We start from the raw sequence: 16,540 nt of genomic DNA, 5'->3' as shown, positions 1-16,540 counted from the left end.
CCACTTCTTAGCTCATTGGATTCCGTTTTATAAAATTTAATGCATAATGGGCTCAACCTACCAAAGCCGTGTCAGATCAGCCATCGGGTGTAGTAGATGTAAACGATGCCAGTAGACAGGACAAACAGATTACGCGGACGTGTTATAGACCACATAACGCAACTAAATTACTTAAAATAGTCGGGTCAAATTGAGTCAAAGAGCATACTTTCATGCTTTCAAAGGTAACACGTAGCTACTGAGTGACTAATATGTCAAGTGGCATTATTTAATGTTGGAAAAATTGCTTTACATGTTAGATTTATTATTGTAAACACAATTAAGTTTGAAACATTGGAATTTTACAGTATCTACTTGGACATAAAACAAAAATCTTCAACCAACCCGGAAAACAATTAAACAGCTAAAATTGAAAAATAAGTTTCCAGAAATTAACTAAACATTTGGTAATTTTTACATCTTTTATTGGCAGCAATTTCATTCTCCGTCATACAGTCCATCTTTTTTTACCTTTAGTAATTACAGGTCCTTGAACAGCTGGCTTCATAGCTTCAATTATGCTTAACTACAGCTATACAAATAAAGCACACAAATGCCAAAAGTCAAACACTGAGAACCTATGATAAGCTGAATGAAAAAAAATTACAAATAGGGAAAAAATTTAAACTCACACTGGATACAGTATGATGCAAGCACTTGGACTGCTTATTATGAACCAATTAACAAACTCCCAACCCTTGCAACACTAAAAGATGTTAGTTTCACCTGCAGTAGATAATTTGGTATGGGCAAAGTTAAAACAGTTTTTATCAATAGTATAACTGGCTTTTTGCTGGATCCTAGTTATTTCTCATTTCACAATATGTTTGAACATACATTGACGTTCTTCTTCACATTATTACATAAATTGGAAGTATTCAAACATTTTAGGATTTGTCGAGGAATACTGGTTGAGAGGACTACAAGAAATTCCACCGAAATTTTTTCCAATACAAATAAATAAATAAATAAATAAATAAATAAATAATAATCTAATTAAAGTCAATCAGGATGTCAAAGAGTAAGCTTGTGATCTTTGCACAGTTATCTTCAGGAAGTTTTTGAAGACATCTGATTCCAGAATTATGTAATTATGCCTATTTTTGTTTCACAGAAAATTAAGTACTTAAAGAAGTCAAATATGAATGCATGTCCACATCAGTTCTCTAAATGCAAGGTATACTGAAAATAAATTAATGGATGGATTAAGATGCTAATTGGTGGGAAAATAACTTAATAAATGGTCATCAAATAACATTCTTTTTGCATAACTGTGACTTTAAAAGAAAGACCAAAAGCCTATTTCAGGCACATGCACTATTTGTGGTAGTACACAAATGTTTCTGTATTGTCTGACCTGTAGTGAGTTTTTTTTTTTTTTTTTTTTTTGGGGGGGGGGGGGGGGGGGTCAAAAGAAAAAGGTCTGATCTGGGTAAATTTTTTAATTTTTGTTCCAGGTACATGATAAAGGTCGCATGGTAAAAGGTTGGACTCCCCTTTTTTTAGAAACAGCCCCCCCCTCCCCCAACTCTATGAAATTGTTGGCTACAAGTCCAATGGTGATACACTAAAGCACAGGGGAAAATATACATAGATTTATGGGCTCTTACATTTTAGGTGCTTGTTAAATCTAATGAAATTTTAGATTTAACTGCTTTTTCCACATAACAAGAAAGAAAAGATACTGAGGCACTTGTGACCAAAATTGATCTCTCTTGTAAAATCTGAAAAACCTTTCAAGATAAACCGTAGAAATGATTGGGCTTAAAATCATCTTAGTGGTGATATTTGTGAAAATTAGCCATTATCTTTGGATTAAATGCCAGTTTTGCAAGAAGATCAAATTTGTGTATCATTTGAGCAATTAATTCTAGTACCCAAAATATTGCCATGCAGAGCTACAAGCAAGACCAAGGCTATCATAAACGCTCTTCACCAAAAAGTCAATGCATTTCAAGTTTGCTAAAAAAATGAAAAAATACTCCAGTAGTGTTTTGCCATATCACTGAGATGAGGTGAAAAATATGCTACTGTGGACCTCAGAAAATATTTACCCTCCTGTCCTGTCACAATTAACACAGACCATTATAAGACGTACATCACACAGTTAAATAACCTTGACACATCTTTTGAATGACACAATTAATCTCTAAACAGATGTACAGCCCTTTTGTTGAAATAACAACCATTTCTAATCAAAATGATTCAATACTATGTGACACATCTTGCGCTGAATTATTTTTTAAATACAGGTTACATCTATTATCAAGGGGGGTATATCTGCTTCACCTTATACCAGAGGCAATGTAAATGGAATTTTTCAAAATTTTCTCTTACTCAAGACATATAATTATTCACTAGCATTGGACGTGAAATTTTTAACTCTAACACACAGTCAATATTGAAGTGAATTAAAAAGGTAAACTTCAGTGTCCATGTACTTTTCTAATCACTACAAATACAGATCTGATATAATTTGGCATCAGGTGTTATTCTTTTGTGACACAATAGATAAAAGAATATATCTATTCATTTTGAGTGCCTAAGCACAAGGGTCAAGCCCCTATTCAGCTTTCTTACCTTTTCCTATTTTTCGTGCATGGACCCATTTCTTTTTTATTTCTACAGTGTTAGTATAACAAACAACTAGTACAAATTTCAGTCAGTAATCAAATATATCACTGCAGCATACAAAACAACAGACATAACTTAATTGTTGGCCACTTAAGCAGCATCAGGCATGGAGAACATTGATGTAGGTGCATTTAAATCGACCATTACAGAACCATTTACCCAATTCAATGGTAACTGTACTCAATTTGGCAGATGCTTGGTATTACAACGAGTAATTTAGTTTTGGCTATCACTAAGAACCATTATTCATTCAAATCCACTTGCATTTCTGCAACATTTTCCGTGCCCTATGATATTTCCTTTAAGAAACACTGTGCATCCACCAACTTGATTACAATCAGCATTGGAAATATGATTTATCTATCAGATAACATAGGATCACATTTCTCTGACAAAAGGCATTCTCAATTTTAGGAATTTGACCAACCAAAATCATATTTTTCCAATGAGGAAAAAAATTTAGACAAATTTTCAAAAATGTCACTATACAAGTAGCTTTGTAATAACATGTAGAAACAGTGACGTAATTGATAACAAAAAAAAGTTAATATTTAGAGTATGAAATATGCATGCCAAAAGTAATTCCCTATAGCTAGTACACCGACTGTACAGCTACCAACTTAATCAATTGGTGTGACTAGGAATATCCAATACAGATATTTATAGATATCTGTTGGGGTATTCTTCCACATGTTCACTACAAACAAGACTTTGGTTCTCATCTATTCTACTGGCTTGGTTGAAGCTGAACACATTACGGACATGACATGGCTGTACTTAGCATAATATTAATATAATAATGATAATAATACAATTTTTAACAAAAATGTATTTCAATATTTACAGCATAAGAATATTTCAACTTTACAGAAATTTACTGAAAAAAACCTTAAGCATAAATATATGGAGAATCTATGGTAGAAATATCATAGTTTTCTATCAATAAACTTTTTCTGTCCATGTGACACAGCAACTTTGACCTTTGGGAATAACCCCAAAATCAAACTGACATTTTTTAGTTCTGCTTTCATTCAAAAGCATGTATTTTGTGAAAAAGTTCATGGAATAAATTTTTCTTTGGAAATTGGGGGGAAAACTGTGATGTAATTCTTAATTCACTTGTGCATTAACTGAGAAAACACTGAAGTTCATATCTGCAGTGTATCTCATTTCAAACTTAAGGAGCAAATGTGAAAGCTGCTATCTTACAATCTCCTCTGCAAAGAAGTTTCACTATAATAATAATAAGCTTAATTATATATTCATCATTGATAATAATATAGAATGACATCATAAACAGGCAGACAATGACACAATCTATCACTTTTCTATACAGCCGATAAATTAAATAATTTCGGTCTCACTGTTGCTCTGACCCAAGCCCGGGAACTGTCAATAAATATTCCAAAGCGTAAAACCATTTCACATAAAGAATGGCAGTTCTTACTTGTGCAAGGCTTTTGAAACCACATATTAGGTACGTAAAACTATAGGAGAGAAAACCATAGTCACGTTTGATTTGTTATTATTCCAACCAATGACACTCTGAAAGAGAACCTCTTATAAAGTTATCTTACACAATCAAAATCCCTAACTAACTGAATGATCTTCATTTTCATAGCAGTTTGACATATAAAGCGATTAAGTATTTATGATGCAATAGCAACTTACATCAAGGGTGCCACTAATATCAATTGTTATTCTACAGATAACAATGCCTCAAACCACCTGTTTTATTTTTTTGGCACACAAATGCATAAACATGGCTGAGGGGAGAAATGGGAGAGGATGTTCATTACAGTTCACATTGCAATAGTGCATACATGAAGCAAGGTGGTTACGAGAATGCTGCGGTAGTTATAACAGCTTGTTAATTGTGGCAGGTGCGACACTGTGGTGAGTGTGACAAATGTGCTACCAAGCAGCGTGATAATTTGTAATGTATAACAGTAACTTTCTGTATTGCAGCAGTTGTTTACCTAAAGTAAATGTCTTAATCTGTTGGTTATGGTTCTACCTATGTCACCTCCTAATTTATTAACAGTTTTTATATCATGGTGGCACAGTAGTTGTAAATACCAAATTTGACTGTAATAGACATTTCCCGGGCTTGTTATAAAAAGATGTGACACTATGCATCTTCAGTCTACGATAACTACTGGACCACGCTTTCTAGTCTTGGTGAGGGCACAGCGGAGGAGAAAGGGGGGGGGGGGGCTGGAAGATCCATAGAACAGCCAGGAAGTAGTGCGTCTCATGAGCCTCCGCTGCTTGCTGGGGAGCCCGTTGATGGCTTCTTTGCACGTGTCATGCGGTCAAGTTCTGCAGCCGCGTCTCTTGAAACGGAGGACTTTTCTGTAAAGAAGATGAATCATGTGCATTCATGATTTGATGCAACTTCTTAGATTCCAAAGGCTGATTAGGCAGCCTTAGATGATTAAATGTTGAAAGGGCATAACTTTCAGTCTGAAACCTAAACTTAAGAATCTTTGAGGAGACTGAGCCTGTCCTTTTTAACCTAAAAGGTTATGAAATTAAGAAATGCATAATCTAAGACTACGGCACTACTTCTGTACAAAAGATTTCCCAATTTCTTTCAAATTGCACAAAATGACTAGCAAAAATTCATTTCAGTATTTGCTTTTCACATCAATATCATGTTCTAACTGTTCAATGAAGCAAAATTATAATTCAACAATTAAACAAACCAAACTGAAAAGCTTATCCGCAACAGCAAAGCCACCGCAAACTAAGCAAATATATAATTATCTTTTTAAAAGTTGGACATTCTACCTGCTTTAGGAGAGGCAGCACCGGTTTTCTTATTGAGTAAACTGTTGAAGAAGTTGGCAAGCACACCCTCTGAGGCCGCATTAGCCTTGGGACCATCAATCTGAAAGAAAAAAAAAAATGTTGAAAACAAATTATCAAACATGGCAATAAGGTGGCAAACTATGACCATTCATCATCATAAAGAGAAGTGACATGCAATTTACATGACAATAACAGTTGTTATCCTTATATATAGTAATCACTGGATAAAATAATTGAAGTATTATTACTCCATAGCACGGAAAAATATGCTTTTTTTTTTGTTAAATAACATGGAAAAGTCACAAACATGAAATGTGGTACTTAATGCACACTAAGACTTCTATGGTCTAATACTTCTATGGTGTTGCAGTATACTAGTATTGGAGATAATATAAAGACAAGAAACAATTTCTGCAGCTGTTCTAAAACAAATTTAACATCCCATCTCAAAATAGGCAAAGAAAATTCAATAACAATCCAATTAGCTATTTAACCATGATTGTCTTAGTTTGAATTACTAGGTAAAGTGCTGAGCTTCCAAATATAAAACCTTTCCTGGCACATAGTTCACATTAAGTCCACCAGAGGGCATTTGGAGCCAAATTATTCCCAATCCAGTCACATCTAGTACGAAATCTGACTTAATGCACGGACAGATAAATCACCATTATTCTACTGCAACTCTAAAGGAAGACATTCAATCAAAAATAGGATACTATAAAAAGAGACGAGCAAATCCTTTCTCTGCATTTCCTACTTATGAATATTTAACACAAAATCCAACAAGTCTCTAAACTATATTGTATACACGAAAAATAGAAATCACTCAAGAGAAATGAAATTCCCATTCATGTACAAATCTGTACCTTTTTAGGTGAGCCTGTGGTGTTGGGCGATCCTCCCGCAGGCCGTGGTGATGCTGGCTGACGAGAGGCAGGTCTTGCCGGCGACTCCTACACAGCAAAAGCAGTTAGCGATAAACAAATCACACCGAAATACTAAAATGAAACTAAGCATTTTCTAGCCTGAAGTCGCATGAAATAAAGAAAAATATAGGCCTTTTCTTTCTTGGAAAAAAGGAAAATAAAAGAAATACACATCTATTTTTTTTTCAGAAAGAAATTATCCATAATTTCTCAGAAATGAAATAAAAACAGAAAAAAAATACTAATTCTCTTTTCAGTGTTAGCTGGTCATTCAACTGATGGAGAGGTACATCCTATTTGTCAACAAATGAAAAATGGCCTAGTCTAGCCTGATGTGTTACACTCATTTGGAAAATAAAATCAAAAGTCCTAAAATCATGAATTACTGGAATTAACTTTTTTGGTATCATTTAGTAAAACTATTACAAATAAAATGCAAATGAAAGATTAAAAATAAAGTCAAATATGCTCAGTTTATTAAAATATCAGTGGGTTTTACGCGTAAACTGATTCCACATACATTCTCTCTCTCTCTCTCTCACCTGGGAACCTAAAGTAGTATTTGAGTGTGAAGATATTTCAGAAATATGTTGAGCAAAACATCTGGCAATTGTATTATAATGACAAATGTGGCTCCATAAAGAGGTAATTCCAACACTGTCCACCATGACCAGTATTCATAATTCTTATAATTTTTCAAAATAAGTCCTATGCAGGAAAATACTGGGATGACTAAATCTAAGAGGGAAAATTCTGTGCAATAAAACCCATCCATAAGCTTGCTCAGTCCACCACCACATAAAAGCAAAACTAGCATCAATATTTACCATTTGACATTAGTTATATAAATCACTGATCAATAAAAGCAATCAGAAGGCAGAAAAGTGCCAGGCAATACTGCAATCAATTCACAAATCAGTTGTCTGATCACTCTGCAAATTGCATAAAAAAACTTGTTGCCAAGGTGATCATCTTCAAGTACAGAAATTCCACATCTGCAGCAAACTAGCATCAAAATGTGCTGAAAGGCTGAAAAAAGTAAAACCAAACAAGAAACTGGAGCCTATAGAAAGCTGCTGGTGCTACATATATATATATATATATACAAGAAGCTGCTGGTTCTGATGTTGTCCTGGCAACATCACTGTTGCTAGGTTACCTTCAAGTTGAAGTCTCCATGGTGACCAAGTGATTGACTCCTGGGTTCCAACCCATAGCGTACCTTAGTAACAGGACCTGAAGCCTGTGTGGAAGTGAAGTTTAGGTGAAAAGTGAAGCATGCAGGGCTTGTCCATCACTTTATATTTTATTTCAGAATGTGTTTGAACATTGAAAATACATTGACTGTATATCTTTATCAGTCAATTCTAATCAAGACTCAAGTTTACTCTTATATTTCCAGAATAATTACAAGCATTAATTTTAAAAAATTAGTAACAAAATCATAATAAATAAAATAATATGTAATATCTCACTTTTTTATGTCATTTTTATAAAGGTAAATTTTCAAATAATAAGAAAAACTGCTTTGGAAAAGTAAAGTGATGCACAGGAACTGTTTTCCTTAGAGAGCCAAAATATGAAAGATATATCGATCAAGGTCAGACACTCTGCCTAAGTGAGCATAGTGTAACCATGCATCCTTTGAAAATAACATTAAATGAAAAGCAACTTGAAGTTTAAAAATAACATGCAGATACAAACTCAGCTATGTGTTGAGGATGTTATCATAAAATCATGTTCATAACATGCTACATTGAAGGTAAAAAAATGGGTAAATTTGCATCTCTCTCTTAACATACGGACCACAGTTATTCCTGATACTTCCGACATTTTTGATAACTATATCTACAGACCATACATAATAAGTATGTGCATTTGGCGGATAGAATGATATATATCAAACAAAAAAGTAAGGTTTAGAATAAAATTTCATGGATGCAACACATATAACATATTGAAATCCCTGCTCATCATATAAGTCAGCAGATGTTTCACTTGCTTTACAAATAAAAAAAGTTGAAACTCTGTTACTAGTTTAAATAACCTATAAACCAATATTAAAATGCAGTGGCGTCCAATATAACGCAAACCCAGCTTAAGATGCAGACTAACTACAAATTCACTCACCCCTCCAGCAGGTGGCGCTTTGTCTAATTGCGTCTGCTGTTTCATGAGGAATAACTGTTCATCTTCTGCTACGATGTCCGCATCTCTCATTATGGGCTGCAATAAGAAAATGTAGATATATTGCATAAAGAGATATATAACCATTGAAATGTTCTTAAAAATATGTCAATATCTAAGGTACAACAAGGTAGGTGTTGAGGTTGAGGTGTTTGGCTGAATCTGCTTTCTTTTTTCATCAGATTCAGCAAGCAATTTCTTAGGTTTCTGAAAAAAAAAAAAAAAAAAAAAAAAAAAAAAAAAAACTTTTTAACAGTAAGTTGACCCAACTAGAAAAATACTACAGATCCTAGATCAAATCAAAGTTTAATTTAGAACACTTTATCTGACCTAAAGGCTGGCTCTATTGCACTCCTCAAATCCCTGTTGCCTACAGGCCTGAGAATTATACTTCAGGCAGAAAAAGGGGGTAAACAAATCTCTCTCAATAGGCCTATCATGGTGTTTTCTAGACAGAGACTTGCAACCAGTAGCAACAGTTTCATTCCAACATCCAATATCACTTGCCAAATCCAGAGACAATTCTTTCACTTACTTTTCTTGTAACTGGTTTTGCAATGACATCCTCGAAGGAGTCCTCTGGTTTCATACTGCGCATATTCTCATATAAAATACTAATTTTTTTCTCATTGTCCCAACCAGCTGGGCTGAAAAAATTAAATAAATAAATAAATAAATAAATAAATAAATAAATAAATAAATAAAATTCACATCATTTGTTGAAAAAATGTTGAAAAATATTTTTAAAATCTAAGGTATTTTTGATTAAAATATGCACAAGAAATCAAATTAAAAATTATAAACAATGTGAAAACTTTTTACAAACTTACACAAAAACTGAATCCCTCTCCACCACATATCCAGGCACAGAGAATGGAAACCCATATATCCTATGAACTAAATATTTATACAGTAATTCACAATTTTTGTCTTCTTTCACTGAGACATAAGCTAAAGCAGCACCATCTGTGATGGGAATTAAGGTAAAATAGGGGAACTTAACAGAATTCTAATGCATTATTCAATATTTAAGTGGTCAAGAGCCCTTAAACACCAAGTGCATAAAGGTGGGTTTAAATTAATGGTTGCTAATTAATAAAGTAATATGATAAGGGCAGGATTGTTTATCTTTACTGAAGTACACAACTACCTAGCGAAAAATCAGAGCAGGTAATCTATAAATGTAAATGGAATGCATATATAGAGTTTTCAGTAAAAAATCACTGGTCAAATGTCTATGTGTGGCTTCATGTTCAATTTAAGCAGTATACCTTCTAAACATACTTCAAAAATGAAAGATTTTGAAGCAATTCAATATTTTTAAAAATATTTTTACTACTGACTGATATGCAATTATTCAGGAAAATGCTCCACAACAAATTTATCAACAAGGTCTGAAAGGATACAATTTAAACAAAATTTTCTAATATGTTGCTGTATGAAATCAAAATGCTCCTCCCTATAGTCATTCTCCTTCTCTAACGTTGAGATTGCATCACTCTGAAAAAAAAATACCACTGGCAATAAGTTATCTATATGCCATAGGTTCTCAATGATAAAATGATTGTCTGTAGCTGCTACCTGGCGGTTATACTAAAAACTGTTAAGAATATCAGGCAACAACTAACTTAGGTGGACTAACTAATTACAGACTGTATCAATAACTAAAGAGACCTTTTCATCATTTTCAGAATAAATGCATCATTTTCAACATCTTTTATCCATCCTTACCTTTGTAACAACTACAACTATTGGTATTCCTAAGTTATTTGTGAGTGTACTTTCTCCTAGTGGTAAGAGGACTCTCTCCTCGTCTGTTGATGATGCTGAAGGGTGAAGAGGGTTGAAATCCCTTCTTGGTGGAGATTTGATTTCCTGTCCTTCCTCCGGCTCTACGTACTCTTGGAAGTGACGCACCACTAAAATGGACAACAAATAATATGAAGACTTATCATGCCCCCCCCCCCTTTTTTTTTGCTGGGAAAAGGTCCATTCTGGGTAAATTTGATCTAGGTAAACTAAGGTTTCATGACACAAAGTCCACATTTTCAGAAATTAAAAAAAAAAAAAAAAAAAAAAAAAACTCCCCTTCGCAATTGCTAGCTATGGGCCTGCTTAGTGCTTGATGCATTCAGATTAAGTACTTAGCAAAAGACTGGCATTTATCAAAATTTTAAAATTGCATATAGCATTAGATGGCCTACATTTGTACTTCTTCAAAAAAATTTTTTTGTAAAAAAATACATTACAAAATCACGCACAGAATTTATAATGAGAAAAAATTAAGTCAACAACATTTTAAGTACAAATTTTAATTTATGTCTGTCTAAAAAAAAGGTATGTAAAGATGACATCATTCTGAGAAATTATTAAAGTTACGTCCAAAATCCACACTACCAGTGCATTTGCCTTAAACAAAACAGATATTCTCCCATTTGAGTAAAAGAACAAAACCATCTGTCAAGCTGTGCAACCTTTACAGATGTATATTACCCACAATGAAGAATCACCATCTGATCAACTTACAACTTTCTTCAAATTTCCTCATTTTATCTCTGGGTATTTTAAGTCTATCTATGTGATCTCTAAGCAGTGTGGTCCACTTCTGTAGTGATTCCATCATCAACCAGGGCTGTGTCATGGACACAGAAATGATGACCATGGTGTGTTCAAAATTCTCTTCATTTAGTGCAAACCTAAGCAAGCCTGTGTGGTGGGGATCCCCGTCCAGTGTCCATACACCAAGCCTGGCTTGGTCTGGAAGCAGAGAGTGAACAAATTTAGAAATCAAAAATTAATTATGATGTAGCACAAAAATATTTCATAATTTCAGAAGAAAAGAATGGATGGAAAGATGTTCTTAAATGTTAAGAACTGAAGTGGGGCACTTTTTGTTTTACGATTTTACTGTCTACAACAAGCATACACTTGGACACATATATATATATGGGTGCACACACTGTCACAACACACATGCACACAAAAACATATACACAAGCAAAAAGACATACACTCACACACATGAAAAAACATACAGACGTGCACTCAGTAAATATGAACAGGGCAATACTCATATCTAAAATGCCACCACTGCAAAATAAAGACTTCTCAGTCAGTATTTGACACACATACAGTGAGATAAAGGCACGACAGGTCAAGGCTGTCTGAGTGCCTGAAGTATAGGACCTGAAGTATTAGTCATCACTAGGAGATACCTGCATCTCTGCTGATAAAAACCAGCATCAGGTGGCTTTTGCAAATTAAATGCATTTGTCTAAATGCATCTTCTGTCATTTTCACAATTTCCTCTTTTGATGACTAATACCTCACAGCTTATAAATCATTAATTATAATAACATAACAAACACAAGTAAAAGAGAAGCAAAGTATAAATCTTTAAATTTCAAGGCTGTTTGCAAAGGTTATAAATGATCAACTTCAGAAAACCCCACAATTTTTCCAGTTATTTACCTTCTAATAACTTCCTACATGAGAGTACTAGTATTCAAAAATATTTTGGAATTTTTTCCCGTCACATTTACTCACCGTCTCTGTAATCATCTTTTACTTCTATGTAGTGATATTCTAAACCTGAGCCCTTTTTTGGATCTTCATTGCCTTGTAACTTGGCAACTAATGTGGTCTTACCACTCTCACCATCACCTAAAATATGTATAATATTGCAACATGATGCACGCTGCTGTATGTTCATACTCATCTGAAAATCTTGCTATATCATTTGTTATGATTATTAGTAAGGGTTTATCCAACTATCCCCCCCTAATTTTTTTTAAACTGCTTATTTTCAATTCTCTGTTCTTTAGACTAGGATAATTAACCAACTTAAATAGAATCTGTATCTATATGTACTAGTGAAAAAAAATTCACCTTATATCTTTCTTGAAATTCATCTCCTTATTATTATTATGATCTTACCTAGAACTAAAACTGATTTGCAAGCTGGAAGTTTACTTGTAGAACTTGACTGAACTTCACTCAGGATGACAGCCCTAAAATCAAATAAAGGATAAAATTTCCAAAAAAGGTGATCAACTGCAAGCTCACCACACAACATTAAAAAAAAACATTTCGCACCGGCTGACAAAGGATTTATTGGAATGCTTCAATATGACACTGCAGCCCTTGGTGCTAATTTTTTATCTCTTTGGTTGATTTGAGTTTCTCTTTTTTGCAACATCTATGGTGTTTTTTCTGGCATACAGTGTTAAATGTATGTCTATTACACACTTGTTTTTTTCTGAATGAAAAGGTTGGCCATATATTTTAAGTGGGAGTGGTCACATGACAGTGACAGTCTAGCAAAACCAGACAGATGTTTGTGCAGATATCTTAAAATGCAAATCTTTGATCACGCTTCATCAAAGGAGAGCATTTTTCAAACACACGAAAAGATCAGACTGTCCTTTTTAGATTTTCCCGAACAAGAAATGCAGACGGATGTTACTTGTTTTCTTTTGATCCGCATGATGTCATCACGTCAGAAAGAATAAACTTGGACAATGATCACCCTACACTTCCATTTTAGTTGTTTTCTCCTTATCTTTTGTCCAATTACGAGCTCAGAATTATCTGTTATGCATGCTGTTCAAACATTATCGGTATATCATTATTTATATGGACAGACGGAGACAGGAACAGACATTCGTCTGGCATATACTGGGTCTACATATGTACGGATTATCACTTAAAGGTTGATGCCATTGACATGAAAGTAAAAGCATATATTCAAAACTACTAGATACGACTTTCCCATCATTACCATAAATTTTGACCCTCTTCTTCGTCGGTTTTTTCACCCGATACACTGTCCACGGCTGATTTTTCGCCGATGGGCGCCATCTTGAATAACGAAAATACCCGGATGTGACTACATCGATAATGCGCGATGAATCATCCCTCAAGAATGGAGTGGTGATGTGGATGCCCGGGAAATAGCTTAAGTTCAAATTAGAATTTGTTATGTTTAGTATTTGGTGGTCGTTTTAGGCACGGAAAACGATTTTCTTTAAATTAAAGTCTCACCTAACACATTCTTTGGCGCCACATTTGGAAATGGTTGTTGGGGGGGGGGGGGGTGCAGGAGAACAGATTGGGGGGGGGGGGGGGGGTTGAGGGGGTACACAATGTAGAAAGAGAAACGTCATATGAAGCAAGTGGAACGATCTGGTACCCCCACTGTGCCATTCGTAATATGATTTTATATGGTATAAGAATTGAAATCTCCATAACTCTGCCCCTTAGTCAATGTAAATGTCACACTCGACTTCTACTTAGATAAATTTCACAAAATATTCATTGTTCCATAATTTTTTTTTTTTTAAATGTTAATTGAATCAAAGAACACAGGTTGTATAGTTTAAAACACTTATTTTTGAACACAAATGTTTTTCCTGTGCTTTATAAAAAAAAAAAAAAGCCCACTTTCAATAAGAGCACTCAAACATTGTATGAATATGAATCTTAAAGAGACTTTTCAGGTTCACAATTCAATCTTAAGCTCAAACCATGGCACAAGATGGCAATTAGGAGAGAGTTAGTAAAATAAAATTGTATTTGATGCAATGAAAATGTCATTTTATTTTGAATTTAATTGCACAAAGTCACTGTATTAACCAATTTAGTTATTAATGCAATATGTGTTCAGCTGGCAGAGAGTTCAATTAATAATTATTTGTAAACTGGCATAATTCAAATCATTTGACAGGAAATTACAGTTCCCTAGAACTGTTTTAATGAATTCAATCAAAGCTTTGGCAGCCCAAATCCTTGATAACACAAGTAAAGTCATCATTCAAAAATAAATTTCAAATGGCAGTGCATTCTAAAACGTCTGTCAAAGACCTGCTTTAACTTAATAATGTTACAATGTAATTAAGGCTTGCTGTACTTTCTCTTAGCATTATCTGTGTAATTTCAGTAATTATATTGACCCGCTTTAGACTTCATGCAAGTCAATATTAATCATATAACTTGTGCCGATGTTGCCAAATACACCGTTACAACACAACATATCTGAATAACTAATGATATGAGACAAGTCGAAGAAAATGTCTGAATCCCAGTTGCAAAAATTGAAGTACCCAGGATGAATAGATCTATTGTCTAATGTCTTATAAACGATATAATAACACCTGTAAACATTGCGAGTCTGTTCTAAAAATGTGTAGAATATGTGGAGTTGGTAACTGTAAACCCAGCCATAACATCAAGGTCATCAAACTAGGAAGTCTCCTCCATGACAGCTCTCTTTCTTTTCCTGTGGTTAATAACCATTTCAGACGTTTTCAATTGTTCTGAGGCTCTTGTTTCCCATCGTTGAAAATCTCTGAGTCCTTGTTGGCCACATTTAAAAAGGTCCCTTTCCATCTCATCTAATTTTGCAGTCAAATTTGTTGTATCCTCATAATATGCATTTTGGGAGGCATCCATGATCTTTCTTAATCTTGACTGGAATGTCTGAAATCAGTTTAAAGGAAAAGTAGTTAACAAATCAAAATGAAACCAAATAAAAGCAACTTTTATTTTTGCTTATTATTTAAGAACTGTTGTTCTTATAATAAACAGAAATAATGAGATACTGATTTAAGAACAGTCTTCTACATTAAGAGGACACGCGTGCTAAAGATTCTTGTAAAAATCAATGAAAGAAAGCAAAATGGTAACATACATAAACACCAACTCGAAATGTTTTTGCTTTAAACAAAAGCATAATTATACAAATATAAAACTAAAGCTGGTCATAATCATATTTAATTGTTAATGAAAGTCAATAGAAATTTAAATGTTGAATAGTACACCTTTGGTTTCACTTACCAAAATGATACATGTGTAGCAGAATAACACTTACCTGTAACAGCGACTTGGCAATGTCAGGCGTTTCAGGAAGCTCGAAACACAATAAATGTGAACCAAAAGTATAGTAATATGGACCAAGTTTGTGAAGATCAACGACATTGGCATCTGCAGTGAGAATCTCCCTGTAACCCTCTTTATATTGTTTAGGCATGTCAACAGCCACAATATGACGTCGTCTGTTACATAGTGCGGTGGCAAGCCAGAATGGTAGCTCCAGCTTTGTGTTTGGTTGAATGTGATCGGTGTCACTCGATGAATCTAAAAAACCTGCAACATAACAATGACATTTAAAAAATATATCTATATCGTATCAGTGTGTGCATTAAGGAATAATTCTTATGTATCACTGTAGCTTATATTATATTAATAATGTACATTTTCAAATTTGGTACATCTAAGGGTGCATTCCCAGAGATTTACATCGATCCAGACAGTGTTTGCTTCTTAGGAAAATTAGTTGCTGGACCGAAAGTCCAGCCATCTTGAAAAGTAGCTGGACTGAATGTCTGCCGGGTGGGAAAACTTCTCAGCCTGTTCTGAAAGTTATCAGCACCGGGCAGACGGTCCAGCCTTAATTTCTAACACTGGATCCAGAGATTTAGATTTAGATCGACCTAACTCCCTTGGGATTCATGCTAAATTGCAGTCAGCCGATCGCGCACCATAGTTAATTACCCCCTTACAGCTTTTAATAGGCGGGAGAGACGCTTAAGCCGGCTAAGCTGACAGTAATCTAGTGAGACTCCCCACAGGGATAGATCGATCTAAAATCTATGGAAATGGGGTCTAAGGCTTGGTCAATTAATAAATCTTATATCAGTTCACCTACCTAATCGTTGGACCTGCACTTGAAATTTACATGGTATGCGTTCATTTGTGCTTATGATATCATCAATACTCATATAGTTGGAACACGAGGTCGTCATTGTGCTTAAATCAATCTTAATAAAGTTGACGCACAGAAAGTAAAACTACAAACTTCCCCGCCAGCACGTTATTCTCGCTCATGTCTCGCACGGCGAGATTGGGAATCCGGGGTCATGTCCTTAGATCTTGATATCTCT

General features: G+C 34.4%; 2 protein-coding genes across 3 annotated transcripts; both read right to left on the bottom strand.

Annotated features, from left to right (window-relative positions):
• Positions 1 to 442: 442 nt before the first annotated feature.
• On the bottom strand, positions 443 to 13,535 carry LOC106180393 (cytoplasmic dynein 1 light intermediate chain 2). Of its 2 annotated transcripts, XM_087010222.1 has the most exons (13): positions 13,381 to 13,535; positions 12,537 to 12,610; positions 12,147 to 12,263; positions 11,127 to 11,357; positions 10,332 to 10,519; positions 10,007 to 10,100; positions 9,431 to 9,566; positions 9,136 to 9,247; positions 8,544 to 8,639; positions 7,573 to 7,656; positions 6,354 to 6,440; positions 5,467 to 5,566; positions 443 to 5,028 (listed from the first exon to the last, which is right to left on the bottom strand). In XM_087010222.1, the coding sequence occupies exons 1-13, from the start codon at positions 13,458 to 13,460 to the stop codon at positions 4,928 to 4,930; spliced, it is 1,500 nt and encodes a 499-aa protein (XP_086866348.1). In that variant the 5' UTR covers positions 13,461 to 13,535; the 3' UTR covers positions 443 to 4,927. The 2 variants fall into 2 exon arrangements, with proteins under 2 accessions (XP_086866348.1, XP_013419825.2); XM_013564371.3 differs by lacking the exon at positions 7,573 to 7,656.
• Positions 13,536 to 14,168: 633 nt separating this feature from the next.
• Positions 14,169 to 16,510, bottom strand: LOC106150876 (DNA replication complex GINS protein PSF3). Its single transcript, XM_013523891.2, has 3 exons — positions 16,306 to 16,510; positions 15,469 to 15,743; positions 14,169 to 15,077 (listed from the first exon to the last, which is right to left on the bottom strand). The coding sequence occupies exons 1-3, from the start codon at positions 16,400 to 16,402 to the stop codon at positions 14,841 to 14,843; spliced, it is 609 nt and encodes a 202-aa protein (XP_013379345.1). The 5' UTR covers positions 16,403 to 16,510; the 3' UTR covers positions 14,169 to 14,840.
• Positions 16,511 to 16,540: the final 30 nt, after the last annotated feature.

The sequence above is a fragment of the Lingula anatina genome, chromosome 4 (genome assembly GCF_051362555.1).
Source record: "Lingula anatina isolate TDL-2025a chromosome 4, LinAna3.0, whole genome shotgun sequence".
Classification (NCBI taxonomy): Eukaryota; Metazoa; Brachiopoda; class Lingulata; order Lingulida; family Lingulidae; genus Lingula; species Lingula anatina.
Note: the sequence above shows the minus strand (reverse complement) of the source record. Positions and strands in the feature narration are given on the sequence as shown.

Coding starts and splice junctions, on each gene's coding strand:
- LOC106180393 (XM_087010222.1), bottom strand. CDS start 13,460: ATGGCGCCCATCGGCGAAAAATCAGCCGTGGACAGTGTATCGGGTGAA. Junction 9,248..9,430: donor GAGAGGGATTCAGTTTTTGT/GTAAGTTTGTAA, acceptor TAATTTTTTCAG/CCCAGCTGGTTGGGACAATG. Junction 5,567..6,353: donor CCACAGGCTCACCTAAAAAG/GTACAGATTTGT, acceptor TTTTTCTTTCAG/ATTGATGGTCCCAAGGCTAA.
- LOC106150876 (XM_013523891.2), bottom strand. CDS start 16,402: ATGACGACCTCGTGTTCCAACTATATGAGTATTGATGATATCATAAGC. Junction 15,744..16,305: donor AGTGCAGGTCCAACGATTAG/GTAGGTGAACTG, acceptor GTTATGTTGCAG/GTTTTTTAGATTCATCGAGT. Junction 15,078..15,468: donor TTGCCAAGTCGCTGTTACAG/GTAAGTGTTATT, acceptor AACTGATTTCAG/ACATTCCAGTCAAGATTAAG.